The sequence below is a fragment of the Micropterus dolomieu genome, linkage group LG02 (assembly GCF_021292245.1).
Source record: "Micropterus dolomieu isolate WLL.071019.BEF.003 ecotype Adirondacks linkage group LG02, ASM2129224v1, whole genome shotgun sequence".
NCBI lineage: Eukaryota > Metazoa > Chordata > Actinopteri > Centrarchiformes > Centrarchidae > Micropterus > Micropterus dolomieu.
In genome coordinates, this window is record NC_060151.1 from 31,995,747 (window position 1) to 32,019,650 (window position 23,904).

Below are 23,904 nucleotides of genomic sequence, written 5' to 3' on the forward strand. Positions count from 1 at the left end.
TGGCGGAATAGCCGCCAGGGGCAAATCGGGGTTCAGTATCTTGCCCAAGGACACTTCGACACGCAACCAGGGAGCCAGGGATCGAACCGCCGACCTTCCGATTAACAGCCAACCCGCTCTACCTCCTGAGCCACAGCCGCCCCTCATATCTTCCCCCAAGAGAGGGAAGAAAAGTCCAGCAGAACAACTTTCAACAGAACGGTGAGCACAATCACAACTTAACTGTTAAAGTCAGCAGTTTAGATTGACAGCAGTCAGCGTGGAATCTAGCTTGATACATATTTGTGTTGTTGGCTAGAACATAAATCATTACTGTAACCGTCACCACAGACTCAGGGACCAAGAGAGGAAGGGGGCCCACAGAGACTGCTCGTGTATAGGGTCTAGAACTGGAGCTCATCAACATCGATGGTTCGCTTTCTAATTTCCTCAAACATCTTGGACATATCGAGTCTGTTAATCTGAATTATTTGATGATTCGTGTGAACAGCTCTCCAACACGGACCCAAACCCACCACAGAAGAACACCTTTAAAACAACCACAACCAGGATTTATTACCATAAAGACAAACAAACAACCAAGACGATAAATCAGAAATACCAGAAGCTTAAACTCCGACTCCCAGGCTGAGATGCAGCAGACAGCCGAACCCGTTCTCTTCTGATGGCGTCACAGGAGCTTTAACCTGGCCAGGTGGGTCTCATTTAGCAGTCAGCTGTAGCTGACAGAACAGGAGGAGATTCGGGATTATTACGCCAATCTGCCGGCTTGCCGCGGTGTGTGAAAGGTACCGAGCCGGATAGGGGGGTCAGATTTGACACTAACTGAGGCGGAACGATGTCTGTGTGAACAGTGAACAGGAGTGACGTTTCGAGCTGCTGTGTTACAAGTTGCAGCCTTTTTTAAACGGTCTAACTCTGAGAGTCCACTGACTCCGGCAGCAGCATGGTTTTGTTAAGTTTGCAGCCCGAGTCAATGTCCACTGGAAGCGTGTCATCACTGACCTGTTATTAATGTTGTCATTTTTGTGCTTCTCCTACCTTCTTCACAGCTCTCTGTGACCCCGTTTTGTTCGGTCAACATTTGTTGACGTTTCTAGATTTTGTTCATTTGGTAATTAGCGCCTGCTTTTGTGCTTCTACTATGAAAGTATGCTATGTAGTTAAATGGTTTCTTTTTTAATAGTGTTAAATGTTGTTTATGATTGGTAGTCTGCACAGGGTATTTTATTTAAAAAATTGACCGGATGAGCTCCGGCAGCCGCGGCGTAGGCGGACTCAGTGGAGGTAACCCGGAAAGCCAGAATGCTATGTGAAAGCACACGCGGTGGCGGGATTACGCCGCAATATTTTGTTCAGCAGAACGAGCGAATGTGGTATAATGGCGGACGTTCTTTCCACGTTTATTGCAGAATCTCTGTGTGAAAGCGGCTAAACAGCAAAGCTGGAACGATCACTGTTTAGAAAACAGCTGTAAAGTTTAAGGGGCGGCGTGGTGGTGCAGCGGTTAGCACTGTCTCCTGCTAATGCAAACGTGGGTTAGGGCCCTCCAGCAATAATTTAATTACTTTGATAGCGGCAAACAAAAAAGTTACAGCGGCTGGTGCGGAAATAGATCTCAGTCACGACAGCAAAAGTTATTCACATAATCACTTCCTCTTAAGTGATTTTTGCCTCCAAAATGAAACGCAATACCGTTTTTGCAGCAGAACTTTAGGTCGCGTGAAATTGAGAGATTTTACTTTGAAAAGTTCTGAAGGAAAGAGTCTCAGTTTAAATGCTTTGATATTGGAACAGTGGAGAACTTGGTAACGTGTCCAAAAATGATACCTGATTCATTCCTATGGGCTCAAACACTGGGGTCCTCACGCACCACAGAGCATGCTCAGTAGAGTCCTTCTCCTGCCCAGCAGACACGTTAAATGTTTATTAACATTTATTAACAACATTTATTAAACTGTACGGATCACATTCTGATAATAACTTGAGTCATTTCAGGGGTTTTGACGCTCAAAGTAAAATGTGTTCACCGGTTTACAACCCTGTAGAGCCACGACACCAAACTTACTTCACAGCCTCACTGCTGCAGTAAAGATATATTCAAAGTAATACTAATTCTATAAATTGGAACAAAGTATTTCTTTTCTTTTTCTTCAGATGCAGTATTCCATCAGCTCAAACTCATGTTTGCACCACAAGATGGCGCCAAAGGTCATCTAATCACGCTCCCCTCTCAAGTTGGACTTGATGGTCCTGTCGCTTTGTTCCATTTCTTTCTTTCCCCTTTATTCTCACATCATTTATATAGATGCAGCTGGAACATACGACATGTCCAAATGTACTGCTCTGTGTAAGAAGTTAAATGAACAGCCAAGGCTATTTCTTTTCTTAATATAAACTATATGTTAAAGGACAAAGTACCAGTCAGTCACAATCACACGTTCTGCATAAAGGTGAAACATAATGCAGGAACACGTTTTATTTAGCAAATTATGTTTCCATAGAAAATAAGGCTAGAAAATGAAGATCTTAGTTGGGAGTGAAAACACATTTATTCTCATTTCCAGCCATGTGCAACTCTACATACAGACGTGTGTGTGTGCGCACACACACACTGATTTAAACTGGACGTTGTTGGGAGATTTATTAGCGCTGTGTGGGAAATGTCTGTGTTGGGTGACAGGGAACAGCTGCTGTATCTGTTCCAACTGTAGACTTACAGCTTACACAGAGACACTGAGGAATCACTACCAAAGAACGGGTCAACCCCCAAACTAAACTCTAACCCAAACCCAAAGCCAGGATAAAGAGGTTCAGTGAATGTGGTGTTAAAGGTGTGGAGGTGGATCAGTGTGTCAGAGGAGACTCTGTAGAAGGACAGAGAGCCAGCAGGACAGTCCACATACACTGCTACTCTACCAGAGGAGGAGGAGGAGGAGGAGGAGGCGGGGCAGGAGGCGGGTATTACTTTCCCTACGCCATTATGCCAGACAGAGATCCGGTCGAGAAAGCAGCTGAGACTCCAGGACTGATCATTCCTTCCAAACCTCCAGTGAAAATCGCTTCCTTTCCTTTCGACCCCTCTGTAAGTCACTGCGATGTTGACGTCTCCTCTCCACTTGACCTCCCAGTAACAGCGACCAGTCAGTTCATTTCTGCACAGCAGCTGCTCCCTGGTGTCAAACCGGTCTGGGTGATCAGGATATGGCTGGTAGTTTGACAGCGTCACCTTCCTGTTGTCGTTAGACAGTTTGAGGAATGTGTTCGCTGTGTTTGGGTCCAGCTCCAAATCACAGGCATCTGATGGAGAGAAAAATACAAGTGAGGACTTAATATTGTTGTTCTACACGTTACATTCTGGGTAAATAGACACCGCTTGATCTCATGATGCAGTTGTGGGTTTGAGAAGAAAGTCTGTCCCATAAATCTATCACACAGGTGCTTTCACTCTGGACAGGGAACCTCAGTTATTAAGTCTGTGTGAGTTGTGCAGATTTACACTGCACTCTGTTTTAATTAATTCCAGTTTGTACATTTGGCCCCTGGAGTTCCTGGTGAGTTCTGTATGTTGTTAGTTTCAAATAAATGTACAGTTGGCACTGTAGGAGCTATTTATGTTTATTGTTGGCATGATATTTTATTTCGTTTGGACATTCATATTAGAATTTTGACACTGGGTGGCAGTGATTAGATGCACATGGTTGTCTATAGGGGGCGTAGGTGACAGGAAGTAGTAGGCACAGGTAGGGGGAGCACAAACGGTTCTCACCAGACCACCGAACAGTATGTTCATCCATTTGTACTATTCTCAACTGCAATGAAATCTGGGATATCTTGTCTGTCTGCGTAAGACTTCACTATCTACCTACCAGTGTATGATGGCAAAGAGACTGGAAATCAAAGCTAAAGGTAAAGCAAAGAAAAAATTGCCTTTACAGGCACATGTTCAAACATTCCAGGGATCACATTTTTCTAAGTGTGAGGTCGAAAAATCAATATACATTTAGTCTGATTAGACCATTCAAAGCTGGTCTGGCAGATAAAATCTGAGTGACGAAGTTGGTGTAATGACTATATTTTTCCCCACCTTCCTAAAGTAAGTAATTGACTGGCAGTACCTCATTATAAACTCCTATTAACAATATTTAATTGGATATGATCTGCTAAGTCCTGACTGGAAGCCAGTGAAGGTGTAACACCTTGCAAACATGACTGAGGATGACTCGAACCAGTTTCGGTTGAGGCAGTTGGCCACCCACCCCAAGTTTAGGTTCTGCGTGAGGTTTCTACCTGTGAAAAGGGAGATTATCTTTGTCATCGTAAACAAGTTCTTCCTTCTGGTTGGAAGTTTTGGGTCTCTTTAAATATCTTTACAACTTGGTGTGCATTTTCACTGCGTTAACCATCATCTTGATTCACTGTAGGATTTTACTGAATATATATTTTAACATTGCTATATGAATAGTTCTATCTACTGTTCAAATGACTTTAACAAAACACTTACACTTCCTCGAACCAGGTTTCAACCTCTGCTCTCCACCGTGGTCCACCCTGCAGAACCAAACACAGTCAGACACTGGTGATGCAACAGAGTGACCGTACTATATGCTTATGGTACAGTAGAGCAAAGTGGAGAGCATATTTTTGTCAGTCCATGCCCCAGTGTGTCCAGTCTGGTGTCAGCCCGTACCTGAGAGTGTCCAGTCTCCAGTGTGGATTGTCCAGTCCAGCAGACAGCTGCTTCACTCCTGAGTCTCCTGGATGATTGTAGCTCAGGTCCAGCTCTCTTAGATGGTAGGGGTTGGAGGTCAGGGCTGAGGCCAGGAAAGCACAGCCCTCCTCTGTGACCATACACCCTGACAGCCTGCTTGACCATATATAATTAGATTAGGTTTTTACTGTTGCTGATATGAACAGTCAACCCAAAAATAACCAAAGCTCTGTAGAAGTCCTCTCATCATATCGAGATCCTCAGCATTTGATACATCCTTTCATCACCATCACCAGTGTCTAGATGTCTAGGTTTTATTTCTATACCTCTATGGCTTCACCACTCTCTTTTAAATAGCATGTGATGCCATGCCCTCACTTTTGCTGATAATAACCATAATTATTATATAATATGGTGGTAAATGGGGGTGGTGATGGCTCAGTGGATAAGACGCATGGCTTTGGTGTGAGAGACCCAGGTCTCGCCAGGTTTTTCACTGAGTGTGAAAGATTGCTCAGGAGCCTACCCACCCCGAGCAGCCTCACTTTGTCAATCCCACAGTGCAAGCGACAACCAGCAGCTCAGGAGGTACAAAACTGGCAAGGTCCCTGGCTCTGACGTCACGGGAAGGCTGCCCAAGAACTGTGCCCTGGAGCTCTCTCCTGTTCTGCAGTCACTTTTCAAAGAATCACTACTAACTGTCCGCACCCTCTGGAAAACAGCCAGAGTTGCGTGCCTCCTTCACACACTCCTTCAACATCTGGACTCCTATGGCCACTATATCAGGATTCTCTTTGTAGACTTGAGCTCTGCCTTCAATAGAATTCAGCGCCACACCATGATAACCAAACTCCACCACTTCCATGTGTCACCTCTCCTCATTCGCTGGATTCATAATTTCCTAAGTGACAGATCACAGGCAGTGAGGGTGGGAAGCACCACATCCACCACCATTACTGTCAACACCGGAGCCCCCCAAGGCTGCTCCTCGGTGTCTTTCTCTACACACTGTACACCAGTGACTGCCTTAACCCCTCTCCCATTACAAAATACTTCAAATACTCTGATGACACAGCCATACTCGCCCTCCTCTCTGACACAGAATCAGTTACAGCATATCACCAATCCATTGCCCACACAATGGTGTAAAGTCAGTCACCTCCTCCTCAACCTCACCAAGACAAAGGAACTCATCCTGGACACATGCCGTAAACTCTCCACCCCTCACTGGCCCATCTCCATGAACGTCCAGCCAGTAGAAATTGTTGACAGCTTCAGGTATGTCAGCACCATTATGGACACATCACAGACATCCATTTTTCATTATTAAATCTTTGAACTGTACCTGATCTGCCTTCTGGCATCTGCATTTGGGCCTAATTCCTTGTTTTAGTGGTAAACCGCTAGCACGACTGTGAGAGAGAGAGCAGCAGTTCAACAATATAACTAGGAGCTAAACTATGAAGGGTTTCAAAGGTGATCATTAAACTCTTAAAATTAATTGTAACACCAGCGAAGAGGCTGAAATAGAGCTGGGATGTGGTCTTCTATTCTCTGTTACAAGCTTAGCATCTGCATTTTGTACTAGCTGAAGCTGTGAGATTATTTTGACTCAAACCTGAATAAAATGGATGAGAAAATACTTGGGATATGAATATGGAACAGAACTGGCAACGTAGGCGTGAGGTGGGGCAGCAAGTTTGACATCGATGTCTGTGAACCGATGACGTGAAGTGATAGAGAAACCGAGCTATTTAACTAACTACTTTAACTTAACTAACTGCAGGAATATTGTTGAGTGGCTCAACAGACTTCTCTTTGGTATGAGCTCCTCGTTTTTGCTTGTATGCTCTGATTCCTCCTGTTCAGTATTAACGTTACCCAGTTCTGAGTAAACATCTCTCATCTCCACGTTTGTTTATCGTGAATGCAAGTTTCATCTCCACAACACCGCCATGTGTAAAAGAACGGACCGCAGTGAAGTTAATTTCAATTTGGATACATTGGATATTTTACATTGGATATTCGGCAGAGGTCTGTTGAAAATACAATGTAAAACTAACTTCACCAGGTTTCTAGAGGCATTTTAAACATTCAATGGCTCTTTTTCTTGGATCTGCTGGTGGGGTGTTGCCTCAGTCTCTCATATATGTCTGTCAACAGTATGTTGATTCTGGCATGGTAGTCCGCTGTGTTTAAGACCACTGTGTATTTTCCTTTGTCAGCAGGTAGGATAGTGATGTTTTGATCCTTTCTCAGTGATGTCACAGCCTTCCTTTCTTGGATGATGAGATTGGAAGTTGTTCCTTCACATTGGAAAGGGCTGCTGATACCTTCAGCCTGAGCTGTTCTGCTGTTGTGTGATAGCAAAGTTTAATCAGAACGTCTTGCTTGGTTGGGTGAGTTCCCTATCTGACATCTTAGCCTGTCTTTCCTTACTCTTGGTGTGTAGAGATAGCTATGCTTTGTTGATGAAATCAGTGACTTAAAGACTGCACACCAAATACAAGAAAAGGAATCTAGTATATGTTGTCCAATGCAGTGAGAAATGCACAGACCTATATTTGGGGAAACTAAACAACCACTACACAAACGCATGGCTCAACACAGAATGGCCAATGCCTCAGATCAAGAATAAGCACTTTTTTGAGGACTACCATGGGCACATTTTAAGACAGAGGATGGATGGTTTGAAAGAAGAGTCAAGGAAGCCATTTACACCCGGATAGACATACTGGAGTTCTGAGACACCACTTATCCCGCGCAATGCAGTCCTTTAATCTCTTCTCAGGAAGCAAGGGTTTTCCTACTGTTCAGTCAGAATCCCACTTGCCCATGATTGTTTGACAGGGACCATTTACATGGCCACGTCTCCAGAGCATACTGTACAGGTGGCTGAAAATCTCCAAATCACGCTGGCAGAGCATAGGCGATATTTTATGGGACTGGAGCAAACATTTTCATGCATTTCGATGACACCAAAGGCTGAGCTATTAAGCTAAATTGTTCCTTCACTCACTCATTTCCTAGTCACGTTGGAATATCGTAGATGCCAGCATGAACAACAATATTTATTAAGCACCCTCAAGTAACTCTTCATCTCCTTGCACTCATGCATTAGTTCCTGTTGTTCGCTGTAATTGCTGTGGCTGCTTTGACGTTCAGAATGTTGGTGTTCAATTTTGCTGTCTTCTGTATTGTAAACGGATCTTAAATTTTTTTGTAACTATCAGTTATCCTGGCCTTTAAAATTAACAAAAGGTAATGCTAAATCAAACAATGACTGGTTTGGCCTCTTTTGTTAACAAGGATTTTGTGGAAATACAAGTGAGGTACAGAACTTCATTTTCAAACAATACCGTGGCCTCGTTTTTACTGATAATAACCATTATTATTATAAACTGTTAATAGTAAAGTGCAGGGGAAAAAAACTGAAAACTAACCTGAGAGTTTCTAGTGTACAATGTGCACTCTCCAGTCCAGCAGACAGCAGCTTCACTCCTGAATCCTGCAGGTCATTGTTACTCAGGTCAAGATCTCTCAGACTAGAGGACTGGCAGCTGATGACTGAGGACAGAGCTTCAAGACTTCTCCATGACAGTTTACAGCCACTTAATCTGAAGAAGAGGAAATCTGAATTTATACTATGTAAAGTGGTTATGACTTAACTACAGCAACAACTGTCTGCAGTGTACGGCTTAGGCTCTGTTATAGTTGACTTGCGCCTCCTCAAAAATGGAGGAGGCATGTCAAGATACAAACAACATGTCACTAACATGTTGCAATGACATGAAGCAATAAATCGTCACGTTTGATTTTATGGGTATATCCATTTATCTGTGCACATACAGAGCTTTCTTGGAGGCTTTGACCACTGGCAGCAGCATCAGAAGAGCTTTCTCTGAAGCAAAATATTTCTTCAGGTCAAACACATCCAGATCTTTTTCTGTTGACAGTAAGATGAAGACCAGAGCTGACCAGTGAGCAGGAGAGAGTTTATCTGTGGAGAGACTTCCTGAACTCAGGGACTGTTGAATCTCCTCCACTACAAAACAATCCTTCAGTTCATTCAGACAGTGGAACAGAATGATGCATCTTTCTGGAGTGGGGTTCTTCCTGATCTTCTTTTTGATGTACTTGATTGTCTTCTGGTTGGTCTTCGAGCTTCTTCCTGTCTGTGTCAGGTGGCCTTGTAGGAGAGTCTGATTGTTCTTCAATGAAAGACCCAGGAGGAAGCGGAGGAACATGTCCAGGTGTCCATTTGGACTCTGTAAGGCCTTGTTCACTGCACTTTTGTGTACACTTGTTGCAGAGGTTTTGCTGAAACATTTATGCAGACTTTGGAGTGTCTGTCGTGGTGCAGGCATGACATTTTTGTTGTGGTCAAAGAGCGATATGTTCACATGAAGAGCAGCCAGAAACTCTTGAATGCTCAAGTGGGCAAAGCAGAACATCATATTCTTGTCCTCATCCTTCTTCTGCCCACATACTTGTTTGAAGATCTCTGTGAATACTCCTGAGTACTTTGAGGCTTTGCTGATATTAATTTCACTGTGTTTCAGGTCTTCCTTGTTAAAGAGGGTGTTGCTTTTCAGTAACTGGTGAAAAGCTAGTTTTGCCAGTGACTGAATGTACTGAATGCACTTTTCTGGGCCATACTTTGCGTGATTGATCTGAAACACCAGGAAGTGGATGTACATCTCAGTCATGGTCTTGGGCAGCTCTCCTCCCTCTCTGGCCTTCAACTCCTCCAGAACTGTAGCAGTGATCCAGCAGAAGACTGGGATGTGGCACATGATGTGGAGGCTTCTTGATGTCTTGATGTGGGAGATGATTCTGCTGGCCTGCTCCTCATCTCTGAATCTCTTCCTGAAGTACTCCTCCTTCTGTTCGTCGTTGAACCCTCTGATCTCTGTCACCATGTCAACACACTCAGGAGGGATCTGATTGGCTGCTGCGGGTCTTGTCGTTATCCAGACGCGAGCTGAGGGAAGCAGTTTCCCCCTGATGAGGTTTGTCAGCAGAAAATCCACAGAAGTGGGCTCTGTAACGTCAAGAGACTTACTTATTTTGCCCATAAGATCTAGTTGAAGGCCGCTGTCATCCAGTCCATCAAACACAAACAGAAGTTTGAATTCACTGTTCTCAAAGTTGGAGTCTCTTGACTTCTGTAAAGATATGAAGATGTCATTAAGAGTCTGCTCCTTAATCACGCTGGTTTCTGGGATACATGTGTGAATTAGCTCTGCCAAACTAAACCTTTCTCTCCTCCATAAGCTCAGCTGCCGGACAGCGAAGGGGAACATCAGATGAAAATCTTGATTGGCTCTTTTTTCAGCCCAGTCTAACAAAAACTTCTGCACAAGGAATGATTTGCCAATTCCTGCAGCCCCATTGGTCAGAACTGTTCTTATCGCTGTGCCTTTTCTGGAGGGGTGTTTGAAGATGTCGCTGGGTTTAACTGTTCTCTCTGATTCTCCTGGTTTTTCCAAAGTCATCTCAAGCTTCCTGACTTCATGCTGTGTGTTAGTGCGTATGTCCCACCCGTCCGTGATGAACAGCTCTGGGTTAATTTCATGCAGAAGTTCTGCATGCTGCTGCTCTATCCATCCTTGTTGTGCACACTTGAACATGTTCTGGAGCTCTGACTGCAGTGTGAGTGGGTACGATGTGTTGGGTAGTGGAGGGTGTAGTACTGGCACCGTCACAACTGTGAAGAACAAAACAGTGTTCATGAAAAAAGTTAATTTATGAAACTGTCCATTATCTGTCTCTTCCCTAGCTGTCAGCACTCAACATTTATCGTTTTTTGTTTTTGATTAGGAAAGGGAAATATAGAAGTGTTACATGCATGTCACATACATGCAAGGCTCTATTTAAAGCATCAATGGAAAAATTACATCGGCACTCCAAGCTACAGAATGTATTCAAATAGACAACATTTTGATCACAGTTGGATCCTTATCAGGTAAAAATGTAGGAATTGTGGAAGCATTTTCAAACATTGATAGTAAGGTGGCTTAGCAGAAGATTCATGCACTTTGTGATCAAAGCATTAAATTTGGTAAAAAAACAAACAAAAGGGCAATGGCATTCCAAAAGATTCTGGATATTGGACCATCATGAATTTTCAAAGTCTTACATATATTCTCCAAATGGCAGTTGCCAAGAACTATGCGTGGAAAATAACTTGAAGTAATTATGTCCTTACATCACTGATAGAAAATTGAGGCCATTTTGAAATTATTTCCCAATATTCAGCTTGTCTTTTCCAATAATTGTACCAAATTTCATGTTTTATCACAAAGTGCATGATTCTGATTTTCTCAGCTATGCTGACCTGACGAACATCTGCCTGGGACCGAAACGCTGTCTATTTGAAAACATTTTGTGACTTGAAGTCAGTGTGGAGGCATTACTGTTAAAAACATTTAAGTAATGTAAGCAGGCATCGTGTTTTTAACTGATGCTGATCGACACTGTAGCCAGTTAAAACTTAAAGCAGATTAAATCAGATGTGGCTAATTAACATGAATTCCTTAATGGCTGATTGATGTACCTCTGCAGCCACGAGACTGTGTTCAGTTTTCTTAGTAGCGATTCTAAACTAAAGAAAAGAGCTGTAAAATTTTGTTTGAACATTTTCTTTGTTGTTTGTACGGTTGGTTCTTTGACAGCTTTGCAAGCTCCTACACCCTGCACAGATTTAGCACATTTTTTCATTCATTCAAAGAGGAGAACATCTGAACCTTCGGTCTGCCTGCTGACAGCTGGAGGATCTGACAGAAGAGCAGCTGGTGGTTGAACAGATGAAACTGCTTCGTTCTCTGAAGTCTCTTGAACATCATCGACTTCCACTGAGGATAGAAAGAAACAGCGATAGGTTGCATTATACTTTTTACTGTACTGATGACAGCGTTTACTACGTTGTGACATTCATTGAGTTATTTACACTGTGTTACGGAGCATGTCTAACCTCAAATAGTTCCTGTTGTTAAACCACGTTATATTTTCATTTCAATGAAGGCATGTTTATCAGCTATGCTGTATTGTTAATGTTTTCTCTAGGGATGTAATGAGTAAATATTAATTTATTGAGTCATATACTAGTTATTTGCTCAGTTAACTGAGTAATTGTTTTGTCTGTATAACGTAGTGAACATGATGATGCCTTTTTTGACTAAATATTCAGCTTAGAAATACTATGGCAAATAATCACAGGAAGAACGAGTGAGTGAATTAAGTTGCTGATTAATATTTGGATATTTGACTAATCGACTTATCTTCCACTCAGTACAGCTCTGGTTCTCTCATTGATTTACTTCATACTTGATTTTTGTGTGAGTCAATCCCCTTTCTTAGGAATTTAATTTCTTTATCAAGATTATTTGATTTTTTTTTGCCATTTTTCATCATTATAACTCAGCGATAACCCCGCCTGACTTTGTGTCTATTAGGTCGTTTGAGCCGTTCCCCTGGATATTCTGCAGTTTCTTTCCTTTCTCCCCCCAATCCCTTAGCCCGAAGTCTTTATGTAACTATTTTCTTGGTACTCTAATCAGAGTCTAAAAGGTGTTGTGCCCATTGTGCTGTGTGTGAGAGAATCTGTCATTATAACATTGGGCTATATGTATGTAATATTGCAGAGGTGTCCCGGGTTCGATCGTGTCCTTGAAGCCTCACCGGCTGCAGGTGCACCAGCTGACTGACCTGCAGCACAGACACATAGTTGCATGTTATTCATTTCTGAAACTGCTGTAACTGCATGATGTGCCTGTTCTGTTTTTCTCACACTGACCTTCAGGTTCTGGGTTGCTGTTTGACAAACTCTCCACCAGATCATTCCTCCTCATCCTCTTTAAAACCCTCTTGGCCACCTCCACGCACTGATTGCTGTAAGTCTGCACCATCAGATCCACCGTGTCCGGCCTGTCTGCGCTCTCCAGTTGGCTCTTTGGGATCGGTGGGAGGTCCTTGAGGAAGTCCGGCTGCTGCAGGTACCACTTGAAGGTTTTTAGCTCTCTGTCTCCCAGATCCTCCAACGTTTCCAGCAGCTCTATTGCTGTCGCCATCGTTTCTCTGCTGAAATCACAGGAAATCTTCTGCACCAAGGGAACGTGATTTTTTTTTTTTTTCATCTGGTCACTTCAGTACCTGTGGGTTTAGACGTGTGGACGTGGGATTTGGCAGTTGATATTTTTGCAGTTACATTTTTTTCCACAAAATCTTTTAAAGAGCAGTTTAATGTGTCACAAATAGGTTTTAATGTTTGTTATTATAGAATTATTCCCTGACTCTTTTTTAAAGCAGTAACATTTGGGCTGGGCAATAAAACAATAATGATAATTATCAGAATATAATTTTCCTCAATGACAATATAATAAATGTTCAATATATTGTCAATGAATTTTTGATTAAATTCATTTGAATCACAAACAAATTAGCACATAATATTTAATGTGAAACATTAATTTTGTTGAGAAAAGGGGACTAAAAAAAGATTTACCAATTTGTTGAAAAATATTTTATCATAATAGTTTTGAATGTTCTACCTCTGATTTGTGATGTCATCCACTGTTTGGCAACAAGCGTTGGTAACAATCTGCCCATATAGAAAAGTTTAACCACATAATCTGGTTTCTTTACCTTTCACTCAGGAGCAAAAATCTGCCTTTAAACTTGTAAGAAATAATGATTTTAAATATATCATGATAATTATCGAATGATGTGAAATGTTTTTATTGTGATAACATTTTTGGCCACATCGCCCAGCCCTACTGCAGCATAATAATATTTTATTTGTAAAGTGTTAAATACGTAAGCCCCGCTGTGGTCCAGAGGCTTACTGTCCATCAGCAGTCTGAGGCTTTCCCAACAGTCTTTACCTCCACTTTTTGTTTCTTTTGTAATCCAGTAGATTAACACCTGATTGAGGTTTGTTTGTTTTTACGATTCTGGTGCCAAATCGATCCTTTTAAAACAGTTCCAGTGCCTGAACCAATACTTTCTATATTTAAAGTTCTTTAAATTGAACAATATATTAACTGTTTAAGATATACTTATACTAACATAAATCTAAGTAAATACAAAAACACAAACAAATTAGATAACAAATTCACAGTATACCAATAAATCAAACCTAACCCAACTACAGTAATTTAACATCAAATAACAGGTACAATACTAACAGCAAAATCTGTTGTGAGTTGGTATACTTGCGAATGGCGAATGTGTGATGTGTGTAGAAGCCTATCAGTTATTTATTTTCCTACCTCTGATTGGCAGAGCGTTAAGGTGGCGGTTGTTGTTGCCTCTGCTAGTTAACACATGTAGCTTGCTCCTGAGCCAGGCTTCTTTCTTTGGCGTAGGCTGTGGCTCACGGTAGCCCTGCAGTATTAAGAACGACCGAGTGAAACCGGCTGTCGTCTCGTAGCTGATCACTGAGAGACGCTACAGTGAATGGTGGCAACGCTTCTTACGCCCGAGCACCAGAGCAAAAGTATTTTAATCGACACATTTTAGTGGCACCAAAATTTGCGTTCTAATCGGTGTAGGAACCGCTTCCATAGTGGAACAGACCAACCTAATGGAGACTGATCTTAAATGCAGTCAGTCCTCAGTGTCCTCCACTCCGATGGTGAATCAGTTGAAAGAGTCTCAGCCTTTCAATATATGTGAGGTTGTGCCCGTTGAAATAAGTTTAGAAGGGACCTTCATATCCTTCAGTGTCTTCAATGATTATTACAGAGCATCCTAAGCTGGCTTGATTTGTGTGTTTGGGAACATCCATCGGTACGAAGTACAGGAAATTATAAAGACTGCCAGTAAGACCATCAGAACCAGATCAACAGCAGCTTTATAGCAAGCTTATTTTAAATAAGGGACCCGGCATCAATAATAAAACTCAACCTGTTTACCAGAAGGAAACGGCAGCACATGATCAAAACCACAAGCAACCGTTTGTTCCTCCCATCATGCAGCACTAGAGACGTTTTCGGATCTATTCTCAAGAGGTCAAGAGGTCTGAGAGCCCAACAGATCCAACAGAATACTTTGAGACACTAAAGGCTTCATGCTGCAGAGACCTGCCATGTGTACAACAGGTGGAGTTCACCCTGAAACCCCACGTCCTCTAGTAACTTAAAATAGCTTCTGTCAGTGTGAGTTTCTGTTGATTATTGTGAACGGATGCTTTGTTTGATTCTTATTTTCTAAACTTTATCCCAAAACATAAATTCTTCTTTTATGTTTTGATTGAGGATATTTGAGGGATCTTTCAGGTCTTCCTGCAGCTCCATGTTTGCTAGAGGCAGCACATTTAGGGTTACGACACCTGCATGAGTGAGTTTCCTGTACGCTGCGGTTATTTGAAGACTTTCGTAATTCGCAATCACTGACATGTAAAATTTCACTTTTAGATATATTTTTTATGCCTTTATCGGCGAGAGCACAGCGATAATGACAAATATGAAATGTGCCGTTTTTTTTTCATCTGCAGCAAAAAGGAACAAACAGCAGATAAAACTTCATCAAGGCACCAGTGAAACATATAAAGTAATGTTTGTCTTTTTATTGTTTTACTTACATTACTGATGTAAACTAACCTTTAGCAGCAAGACCATTCATCATTTAGGATAAGTCTACTTCCGTCCCTGTATCAAACAGCGGTACCTGTTGTAACTGATGGAAGACGTGACTGCCAGGATCTCTGCTGCTGCATCGGGTATCTTGTTTCAGGAAGTTACCACATGAAGGTTTCAACCACATCCTACACAGCTGAGAGTAGAGCTGCAAACAGGGCGGCTGCTCAGTCCCGATCACTGCCACAATATTTATTAGGATTAATTATAATGAATGACAATAAACCTTTTTTATTCAGAAGTGAAGCAGATAAAACAGACTCTCCTTTTCAAACAGTTTTGTGAACACAGATTCTCATGATGGTATGATGAAATGACGATATCACGCACGACCACCTCCCGTTGAAGTCCCTGAGCTCTGGACCGGGCTAACCTTCACTACAGACCGCTGCTTTCTAAATGAAAGGGATTTTTTCCAGCAAAGCTGTTCACCCGTCCGATGCTGTGAGATGAAGGTCTAAGAGATAATGTCAACATGAGTAACGTCTGGTATTAATGTTATAAATATGCTGTTTGTGTAGGTTTGCAGAGGAAAAAAAGAATTGCCTCCTGATTTCTTCTATTTTGTCACCGATTTTAAAAACATATTTTAATTTTATTTGATACAATTAACAATAATAATAATTAAAAAAATTAATAAAATAAAATCCAAAAATAAGTCCAGATGACAAGAACAACTTACAGAATAATAATGAATAAATATCCATCTTCTAAATTCAGTCATTTATCCACTTCCTGTTTCATATCTTCAGTCCTCAGCCTACCAAAACCCCATCTCCCACCTCACACAACGGTGCACCAACAACTACCTGAATATAAGTAAAACTAAAGAACTATTTATCAGTGCCCCCAGAAAACACAGAACAGCCCGGGATTCATAAAGAACCTGTTGCAGTGTGTCAGACTCTCATCTGAAAACTTAAAGCTCTCTGTCACCCCCGTCACCTGCTGCTACTGTACAAGAGCATGCTCCAACCCGTTCTCCTCTACTGCCCCCACTGTTTCTGCAACACGTTAACCGCCACCAATGGGAACAAGCTCACACTGCATCAAAAGTAACTGGCCTTCCCACCCAGAATCCATCAGACCCCAACGGTAAAGCCACCACAAGCAAAGCACATGACCCTAGTTACCCTCTCTCCCTTTATTCACACTACTTCCATCAGGACGCAGATACAGGTCCCTGGCCTGGAAACTCTTCTGCTACAGCAAAGGTTTTCTGCTTTGCACAATAGCATTGCTCAATGAAGCAAAGATCAAACTGATCTATTGGGGAGTCGGCCTGATGAAGGCATTATAACATGAAACAAATGCATGGTTCATTCCTAACTGCAGTCTAGACATCTAGTCTCTTAATTTGCCAGCCTTGGAGTTGTCTGTGTTTTTCACCATGATTATAAGCTGAAGTCTGGTTAGACTGTTATCAGTTTTTAGTTTGGAAAGCTCTTCATAGTCAGCTTTAAGGGCAAAACGTTCTTGTTCTGTGTTTGTACTGAATCTGACCTCTTTTTCGAAATCTTGAGTCCATCTCCTTCATTTTCTGTTTGAACATATTGAATCTGGAACTACAAAAGAATATTTTGCCCTCTAATATGTGCTTTAACACTAGAACCGCCAGGGTTCGTTGTATACCTATAACCTTTGTGATTATTTCACACTTTGGGAAACTTTTAGCACATTGGCTGTACATTTCCCATAAACACCATCCCCATATTTCAGGCATTTACAGAAAGTTTATTCTATTCTTTGTCTTCACTGTGCAGGTCGATCGCTTGCGCTGCGCATCTGTGAATGGCGGCTCTTTTGATGTCATCCACTCGCCGCTGTTATAGCCTAGTTATATTCTAAACACAGCTTGAATTTTTTAATTGAAATGTAACAATTTACAAAAAAGACTGACTGTTGTTGAAGTTCAACGACTTCCCCGAGTTGTTTGATGGAAAAGGACTTAGAGGAGACGAGAGATCAGATTCAAATCACACCTTTATTGAGACAGATATCTGGACACCATTCCTGCACGCTACCTAAGTAAGCGTCTGATTACTCTTCCGCTAAGCTGTGTATATGTTGATGAGACGTCACCCAGCTGCACATCCCGTGTTACCTTATATGGAAGTTGTCAATAGGTGTAGAATATTTCTAGTGTGCCTGAAGGGCTGTCATGTGAGTGTGAGTGTGACTGTATTAAGAAAAGTGTGAAGTGTGTCTGTTAGATTCCACTGAAAAGGATTCAAGCGCCGACACAAACGGTATGAAGAAACAAGAAACAGTCCAGCACACTAAATAAGCAACACAGCACAGCCATGAGAGCTGGAATAACAACAATTAATTTAAGTAACTGAAAGAAAAGCATCAGGAATAATTCTACCAGGGACAACCTAAGTTTGTATGTGTGTGTGTGTACATGTGTGTGCTCATAAGCCTGTTAAAGAATGTAGTTGTTAATGAGAGACGCCACGACTGTAACAGGCAGGCAAGAACCCCAGTAGCCAATAGGGGTGGGAGAAAGAAAAGGAATAAATCAATCAAAAAAAAAAAAAAAGACTCCCAGATGCACCGCGATGCAAACGCAGAAGACCCCGACCCCCGCCAGTTGACAATGTAATCGGCACGGAGAGAATCTGACAACGGTGTTTCTGGACTCTGTCAGGGCGGACAGACAGGCAAGCGGGCTGAGAGCAGATGGGCAGGCAGGCAGGCAGCGACTCCGCACACAGTATAGCTGTGAGACAGAAAAACAAGACGTTAGGTGAGATCGCAGGAAGTACTCAACAAGACATGTAGAGTGGCCGGAGCAATGTACCACTGTAGGTAAACTGACAAACCGGCGACTAGTGGGAGCTGAACCAGAGCTTAAGACTGCAGGAGTTGATGAGGGTGATGAGCCACAGGTGTGGAGCGCTGCAGGTGGACCTGAGCCGGGCCCAGGCAGACAGACAGGCAGACAGGCAGACAGACAGGCAGACAGGCAGGCAGGCAGACAGGCAGACAGGCAGGCAGGCAGACAGGCAGACAGACAGACAGGCAGGCAGACAGACAGGCAGGCAGGCAGGCAGACAGGCAGACAGGCAGGCAGGCAGGCAGACAGACAGACAGACAGGCAGGCAGGCAGACAGGCAGGCAGGCAGACAGACAGGCAGGCAGGCAGACAGACAGGCAGGCGGACAGGCAGACAGACAGGCAGACAGACAGGCAGGCAGACAGACAGGCAGGCAGACAGACAGGCAGACAGGCAGACAGACAGGCAGACAGGCAGGCAGGCAGACAGACAGGCAGGCAGACAGACAGGCAGACAGGCAGACAGGCAGACAGGCAGGCAGGCAGACAGACAGACAGGCAGGCAGGCAGGCAGGCAGACAGACAGACAGGCAGACAAGGGAAAAACTGGGAACAGGAGGAAAAGAGAGGAAGGCGAAAGCCAACCCATAACAGTGTCAGAGTGTATTATTGTCAGGGCCCAGTTTCCTGTTGTTCAGCACAAGCCTCTAACTGTCTTAACTGCTGAGTTACCTAAGATAAATATTGAGTATCATATGAGCAATCATAAGTAATAAATAAGCATATAAGAGAATCATATCCTGCAATATCACTGTAGGGTTGTGTTGTATATCCACAATTTCTCTTCTAAGAGATCACTCGTCAAATTGGAGTTGATCCACCTGGTGCTCATCATCAGCTGCGTTTGGCGTCATATGCATGTACTGACCGTCTCTTTTTTCCACAGCTGTGGTGATCACCCTTTGGATCAAACCACGAATACAAGGAATACAACAACAACCACATGTAACTAAAATAGCCATAAACGTAGCAAAAGATAACAATTCCCATTGATAACCCCCCCCAACAGCCTAGGGTTTCCCCACATCCCCATTTTAATACTCTGGTTCTAGTTCTAGAAACTCTGAACTAGGAGTTTGAAACCTCCTGAGCACTACTACGCTGCTGCAGTCTTCTTCCTGGATGTGGAGCTCCTTCTGCTGATCTTCTTTCTTCAGTCTCAGGGGTAGACTACCCCGAGACCCTTAACACAGACCAGGGGATTATTCTGCCCCTATGTTGAGGTCTGGTTTCTTTCCGACTCGTCCGAGTCTGTGCTTGGTTGTGCAGGTCCTTCTGCGCCTCTGTTAGGGATCTCACTGGTTCTGGTGCTGCTGTATGCACCAGACCCAGACATGTATGCATGTCTTGGAATGTAGTGATTAATCAGACATTTAATCACCGAGTTGCTGTCTTCCTTTTTTGTAGGCCACGCCTCTGGCCACCCTGTGAAGGTGTCAACGCACATCAGTACGTACCTGTACCCTCTGATCGTGTCCACCATGTCTGTGTAATCGATGGAAATTTCATGCCCGGCCTAGTGATCATTGAGAATGCGCCCATTTCCGGTTTCACTGTTGGCCTTGGATTATACACCATACATACCTGACACCCTCGCACGAACTCCTTTGTCATATCTGTCAGATATGGATGCCACCAATGGCACAAATGCCTGTTCATCTGAGCGGGACCAGCATGTCCTACACCGTGAGCCTCTTCCAGTACCTTCTGTCTGATGGTAGGGGGAAGAAGTTCTCTCCCATCGTGTTTGTGGTGTCATGCCCTTTACACTTGACAATTGAGGCATCCGGTGTTTTTTGTCCATATTTCTTTACATTGATCTAAATAGTCTCGGGGATTTTGGCCTGGCTTCCATGCGAACTTAGGAACGGTAGCTGCATTGGGCAAGGGAAATCTCTCTCTCATAGCTCTGCCTATAGCTGTTACCACCACCATTTTTCCCCATATCCTCCCCCCTAACTGGACCAGTGGCATAACATAATTCTTCTTCTGCACTCCCTTAAGTCTTTTGTGTGTTTTCTCTTCCTTTGCTAGTAGTTGCTGTTTCTCCCTAGAGTCCTGTATTAAGGCTTGTACTTCCTCGCTTATATGTTCTATCCCTGTTTTAGTTGGACTCTGGTAGGTGTGTCCCTCGGCTTCCCCTGCAGCCTCCCCAAACAACTCTGCGGTCCCCCGAATGAGGTTCGTCTCGGGACATCTTGACCAGATATTAGGGAGCCGGTCCCCTCGCCTTCCTCCTCAGCACTGACCTCATCCTCTGGTTCCCTGTCCTCCGTATTCATGTCCACGAAAGTTTCATCCTTCTTCCAGATTCCGGACAATTGGCCCCATCTCTCCTTCTCCATTTTCTCCGCTTCAGCTCTGCACTTCCTCTTTTGCAACAAACTTGCAGTCTTCTCCTTTTCTCCGTTTCGCTTCCTCTTTCTCCTTTCTTCTACCTTTATTTTTGCTCCTGTTATTTATCACTGCCAAAACATTGTCAGTTTGTTCTCCTCAGGGCTTCCACGGGCCCCAACCACCGTCATCAATTTCTCGATCAAATTCTCCGTCCATCCCGACCCTGCCTAATGTGTGTACCAGCCATTCAGTTTGTATGGAATTCACCCGAGCAACTGACCCGATCAAACACTACTTCTCGCCTTTATTCACTTTTGTTGTCACTGATGGGTATCAGTGAAATAAAGGGGAGGTTTTTCGTGTTTGAGACACTGATGCACAAAGTATCCCTTGGAGAATATCACTCACACTCACTCCTCCGTTCGTTCACACGTAGCGTGCAGAGGTCCCAGACCTCCAGCGGCTGTGGCTCAGGAGGTAGAGCGGGTTGGCTGTTAATCGGAAGGTCGGCGGTTCAATTTCTGGCTCCCCCTGGTTGCGTGTCGAAGTGTCCTTGGGCAAGATACTGAACCCCGATTTGCTCCTGGCGGCTGTTCCGCCAGTGTGTGAATGTTAATTTCTGTTTGAGCACTTAGGCTCAGTGTATGAATGTGTGTGACTGGTGAATGCAGATGTAGTGACTAGAAAGGCGCTATGCAAGTACGGAGCATTTACATTTACATCCAGAGATCCCAGATCTCTACTTTAATTTTACCTTATGAGAACCTAAACCACGATGCTTGGATGGTCCAACTATCCGGGCCTTCCACCCTGCTTGGAGATCCCAGATCTCCGGGCCTTTCACCTTTGGTACTTCGGAGGTCCTGAATTCCCCGGGGCTCAAACCCAGCACTCACGGTTCCCAACCGGAGTCCTCTACCCCCGTTGAGATAGAGGTGGAGATGCCAACTCAAGGACAAATCACAAACTATCCAGTTGATTTACTCATCAGTTTACACACAAATCCTAAACCATAACAGTTTGTACATTTACCGAAACAGTATTTTCTCATAAAAATTTGAATCTCACCTAAACCGTCTGTCTCTCTCTCTATTTTGGCACTTCAGTCAGGACTCTCTCAACTCTATAATTTAACAATCAAGGTCAAATGTGCAGATTCGCTTAAACAGGTTCTGCTTGCCTTTTTATGTGCCGCGGCAGAGGAGATTGAACGCCTGAACGGCGTCCTTTCCATCCCGGACGAGCCCCCAAAATTGTTGAAGTTCAACGACTTCCCCGAGTTGTTTGATGGAAAAGGACTTAGAGGAGACGAGAGATCAGATTCAAATCACACCTTTATTGAAACAGATATCTGGACACCATTCCTGCACGCTACCTAAGTAAGCGTCTGATTACTCTTCCGCTAAGCTGTGTATATGTTGATGAGACGTCACCCAGCTGCACATCCCGTGTTACCTTATATGGAAGTTGTCAATAGGTGTAGAATATTTCTAGTGTGCCTGAAGGGCTGTCATGTGAGTGTGAGTGTGACTGTATTAAGAAAAGTGTGAAGTGTGTCAGAGTGTATTATTGTCAGGGCCCAGTTTCCTGTTGTTCAGCACAAGCCTCTAACTGTCTTAACTGCTGAGTTACCTAAGATAAATATTGAGTATCATATGAGCAATCATAAGTAATAAATAAGCATATAAGAGAATCATATCCTGCAATATCACTGTAGGGTTGTGTTGTATATCCACACTGTTGTAGTGTTTTAAAGGCGGTAATAATAGCCTCATAATGTTGGCTAGTTGTTGCTGTTCTGCTTGTTTGTTCAGACTCCATCGGGCATCCAGAGAGTAACACATAGCTACAAAAGTTTGAAAGTCCTAATAAAAGTTGGCTATTTATTCGAAAGAAACAATTATTATTAATTCCAAATTTCATAGTAGATTTTTACCCCATGGAAAAATGTATAATGATCACTTTTACTAAAAAAATACATAGTATTGAAAACGTTATAGCCGGTCAAAAAGCACACAAGGGAGCCGCTCGCTCTCTTGAAGGGACCGCAGAACACAGGGAAAAACTGGGCCACTGCAGCATTAGTTCTGATGATCATGTAGCAACACAAAACCTACAAGCAGCGGCTTTTATGCATGTTTACTTCATACAAGTGGATCGCTGTCAGATAATGATCCGTCAGATGCAGAATCAGCCCAGGACACATCGTTCAGCGCCCACCGTCAGACTCTCCTTCACTCACTGCGCTGAGCAAGTGTAATGCCTGTAGTGGGAAAGGCGTTGCCAATAGCAACATAGACACAGCGCTAAAATGACAGTATTCTCTATAGGGGTAAATTAACCCTCCTGCCGCTTATAGGCATGCACGTGCAGAGGGGGGTGCTATGGCTGCTTGTGCACCTGCCCTTTTGCACTTTGATGCCCAAAGTGCCCTTTTGTCAATGACAAATTTAATTAATTAATTAATTTTTAAATTTGTAAAGGTCCTTTTGTGAAGGCCTGCCAAATCAAACTATTAGCGCCGACAGCTAACGTTGCTTCTACACACAGATAAACAAAAGTTGCTCTGTTCACTTCGTTGTTTGAGGGAGAAAAGTTTCACGGGCGTCGTGAGGTCTGGTATTTTTTATATAATTTGACTAAAAACCTTTCACTTCAACTAGGATTATTACAGTAACTTAATAAAAAACGTAGTGTGCCTTAAAATAATTATAACAACTTTGGTAAAACAGGTTTATTACTTATCAGCCCGTTTTAAAACAATCATTTAAATCTAAAAGTATTTGAATAGATAGCAAACCTATTATATGAACTAAATAACTGGAAGTACATGTAATAATGTCAGTGTCAATATAAAATAAATAATATTCCTGACATTGAAGAAGAAATGGTCCTATTAGATTTCAGAAAAAGGTATGAAATGTTAATGTGAAGGTAAATGCTGCTCTGTCATGGTTATTATGGGCCAACAGAAAGAACACACACATCTTTTTAGATTAATGACTAGACATATAGTCAATCAAAATCCAATATATATCTCAGATTGAATTTAATATATAAAATCATTATCACAATATTGCCTACACACACCCAGTACTGTTTCCTTCCCAGATTATTTCCCACACTTTTTTGAACCTGGTATCGTATTTCCTCTCCCTGCAGCTCTCGGTGTGCAGCCGTCTCTGTGAGCGTCTCCCTCTTATTTCCTCGTAGCAGCAGCACTACAGCAGGTCAGTCATACTGAGTCAGTCCCAGCCAATACTGTCAGCAATCTTTACATCTTGTCATGGTCACATATTTGTTTCATCAGCTTATATCTTCTATGTTTGTTATAATATCTCCAGTCACAGATCACCTCCAGTAGTATCAGCAGCAACC

The 23,904-nt window shown here is 42.9% G+C and overlaps 1 protein-coding gene and 1 long non-coding RNA gene across 3 annotated transcripts in view; one reads left to right on the forward strand and one right to left on the reverse strand.

Moving 5' to 3' along the window:
- The window catches only part of LOC123962610, a 27,671-nt gene extending 3,767 nt beyond the window's left edge, over positions 1-23,904 (forward strand). For both annotated transcript variants that reach the window (XR_006823014.1, XR_006823015.1), the window contains 3 exons: positions 12,516-12,708; positions 23,689-23,756; positions 23,871-23,904. This is a non-coding gene — a long non-coding RNA (uncharacterized LOC123962610). The remainder of the gene's footprint in view (positions 1-12,515; positions 12,709-23,688; positions 23,757-23,870) is intronic.
- LOC123962593 (NACHT, LRR and PYD domains-containing protein 3-like) lies at positions 2,533-15,378 on the reverse strand. The gene is made up of 9 exons (XM_046038756.1): positions 15,297-15,378; positions 12,510-12,790; positions 12,395-12,421; positions 11,461-11,568; positions 8,561-10,421; positions 8,155-8,328; positions 4,691-4,864; positions 4,505-4,551; positions 2,533-3,300 (listed from the first exon to the last, which is right to left on the reverse strand). The coding sequence occupies exons 2-9, from the start codon at positions 12,781-12,783 to the stop codon at positions 2,717-2,719; spliced, it is 3,249 nt and encodes a 1,082-aa protein (XP_045894712.1). The 5' UTR covers positions 12,784-12,790; positions 15,297-15,378; the 3' UTR covers positions 2,533-2,716.

Excerpts from the sequence above, each read along its gene's own strand:
- LOC123962593 (XM_046038756.1), bottom strand. The coding sequence starts at position 12,783 with ATGGCGACAGCAATAGAGCTGCTGGAAACGTTGGAGGATCTGGGAGAC. Across the intron at positions 8,329-8,560 it reads AAAGCCTCCAAGAAAGCTCT|ATTAAGTGGCTGTAAACTGT; the intron begins GTATGTGCACAG and ends CCTCTTCTTCAG. Across the intron at positions 4,552-4,690 it reads TGGAGACTGGACACTCTCAG|GGTGGACCACGGTGGAGAGC; the intron begins GTACGGGCTGAC and ends TTGGTTCTGCAG.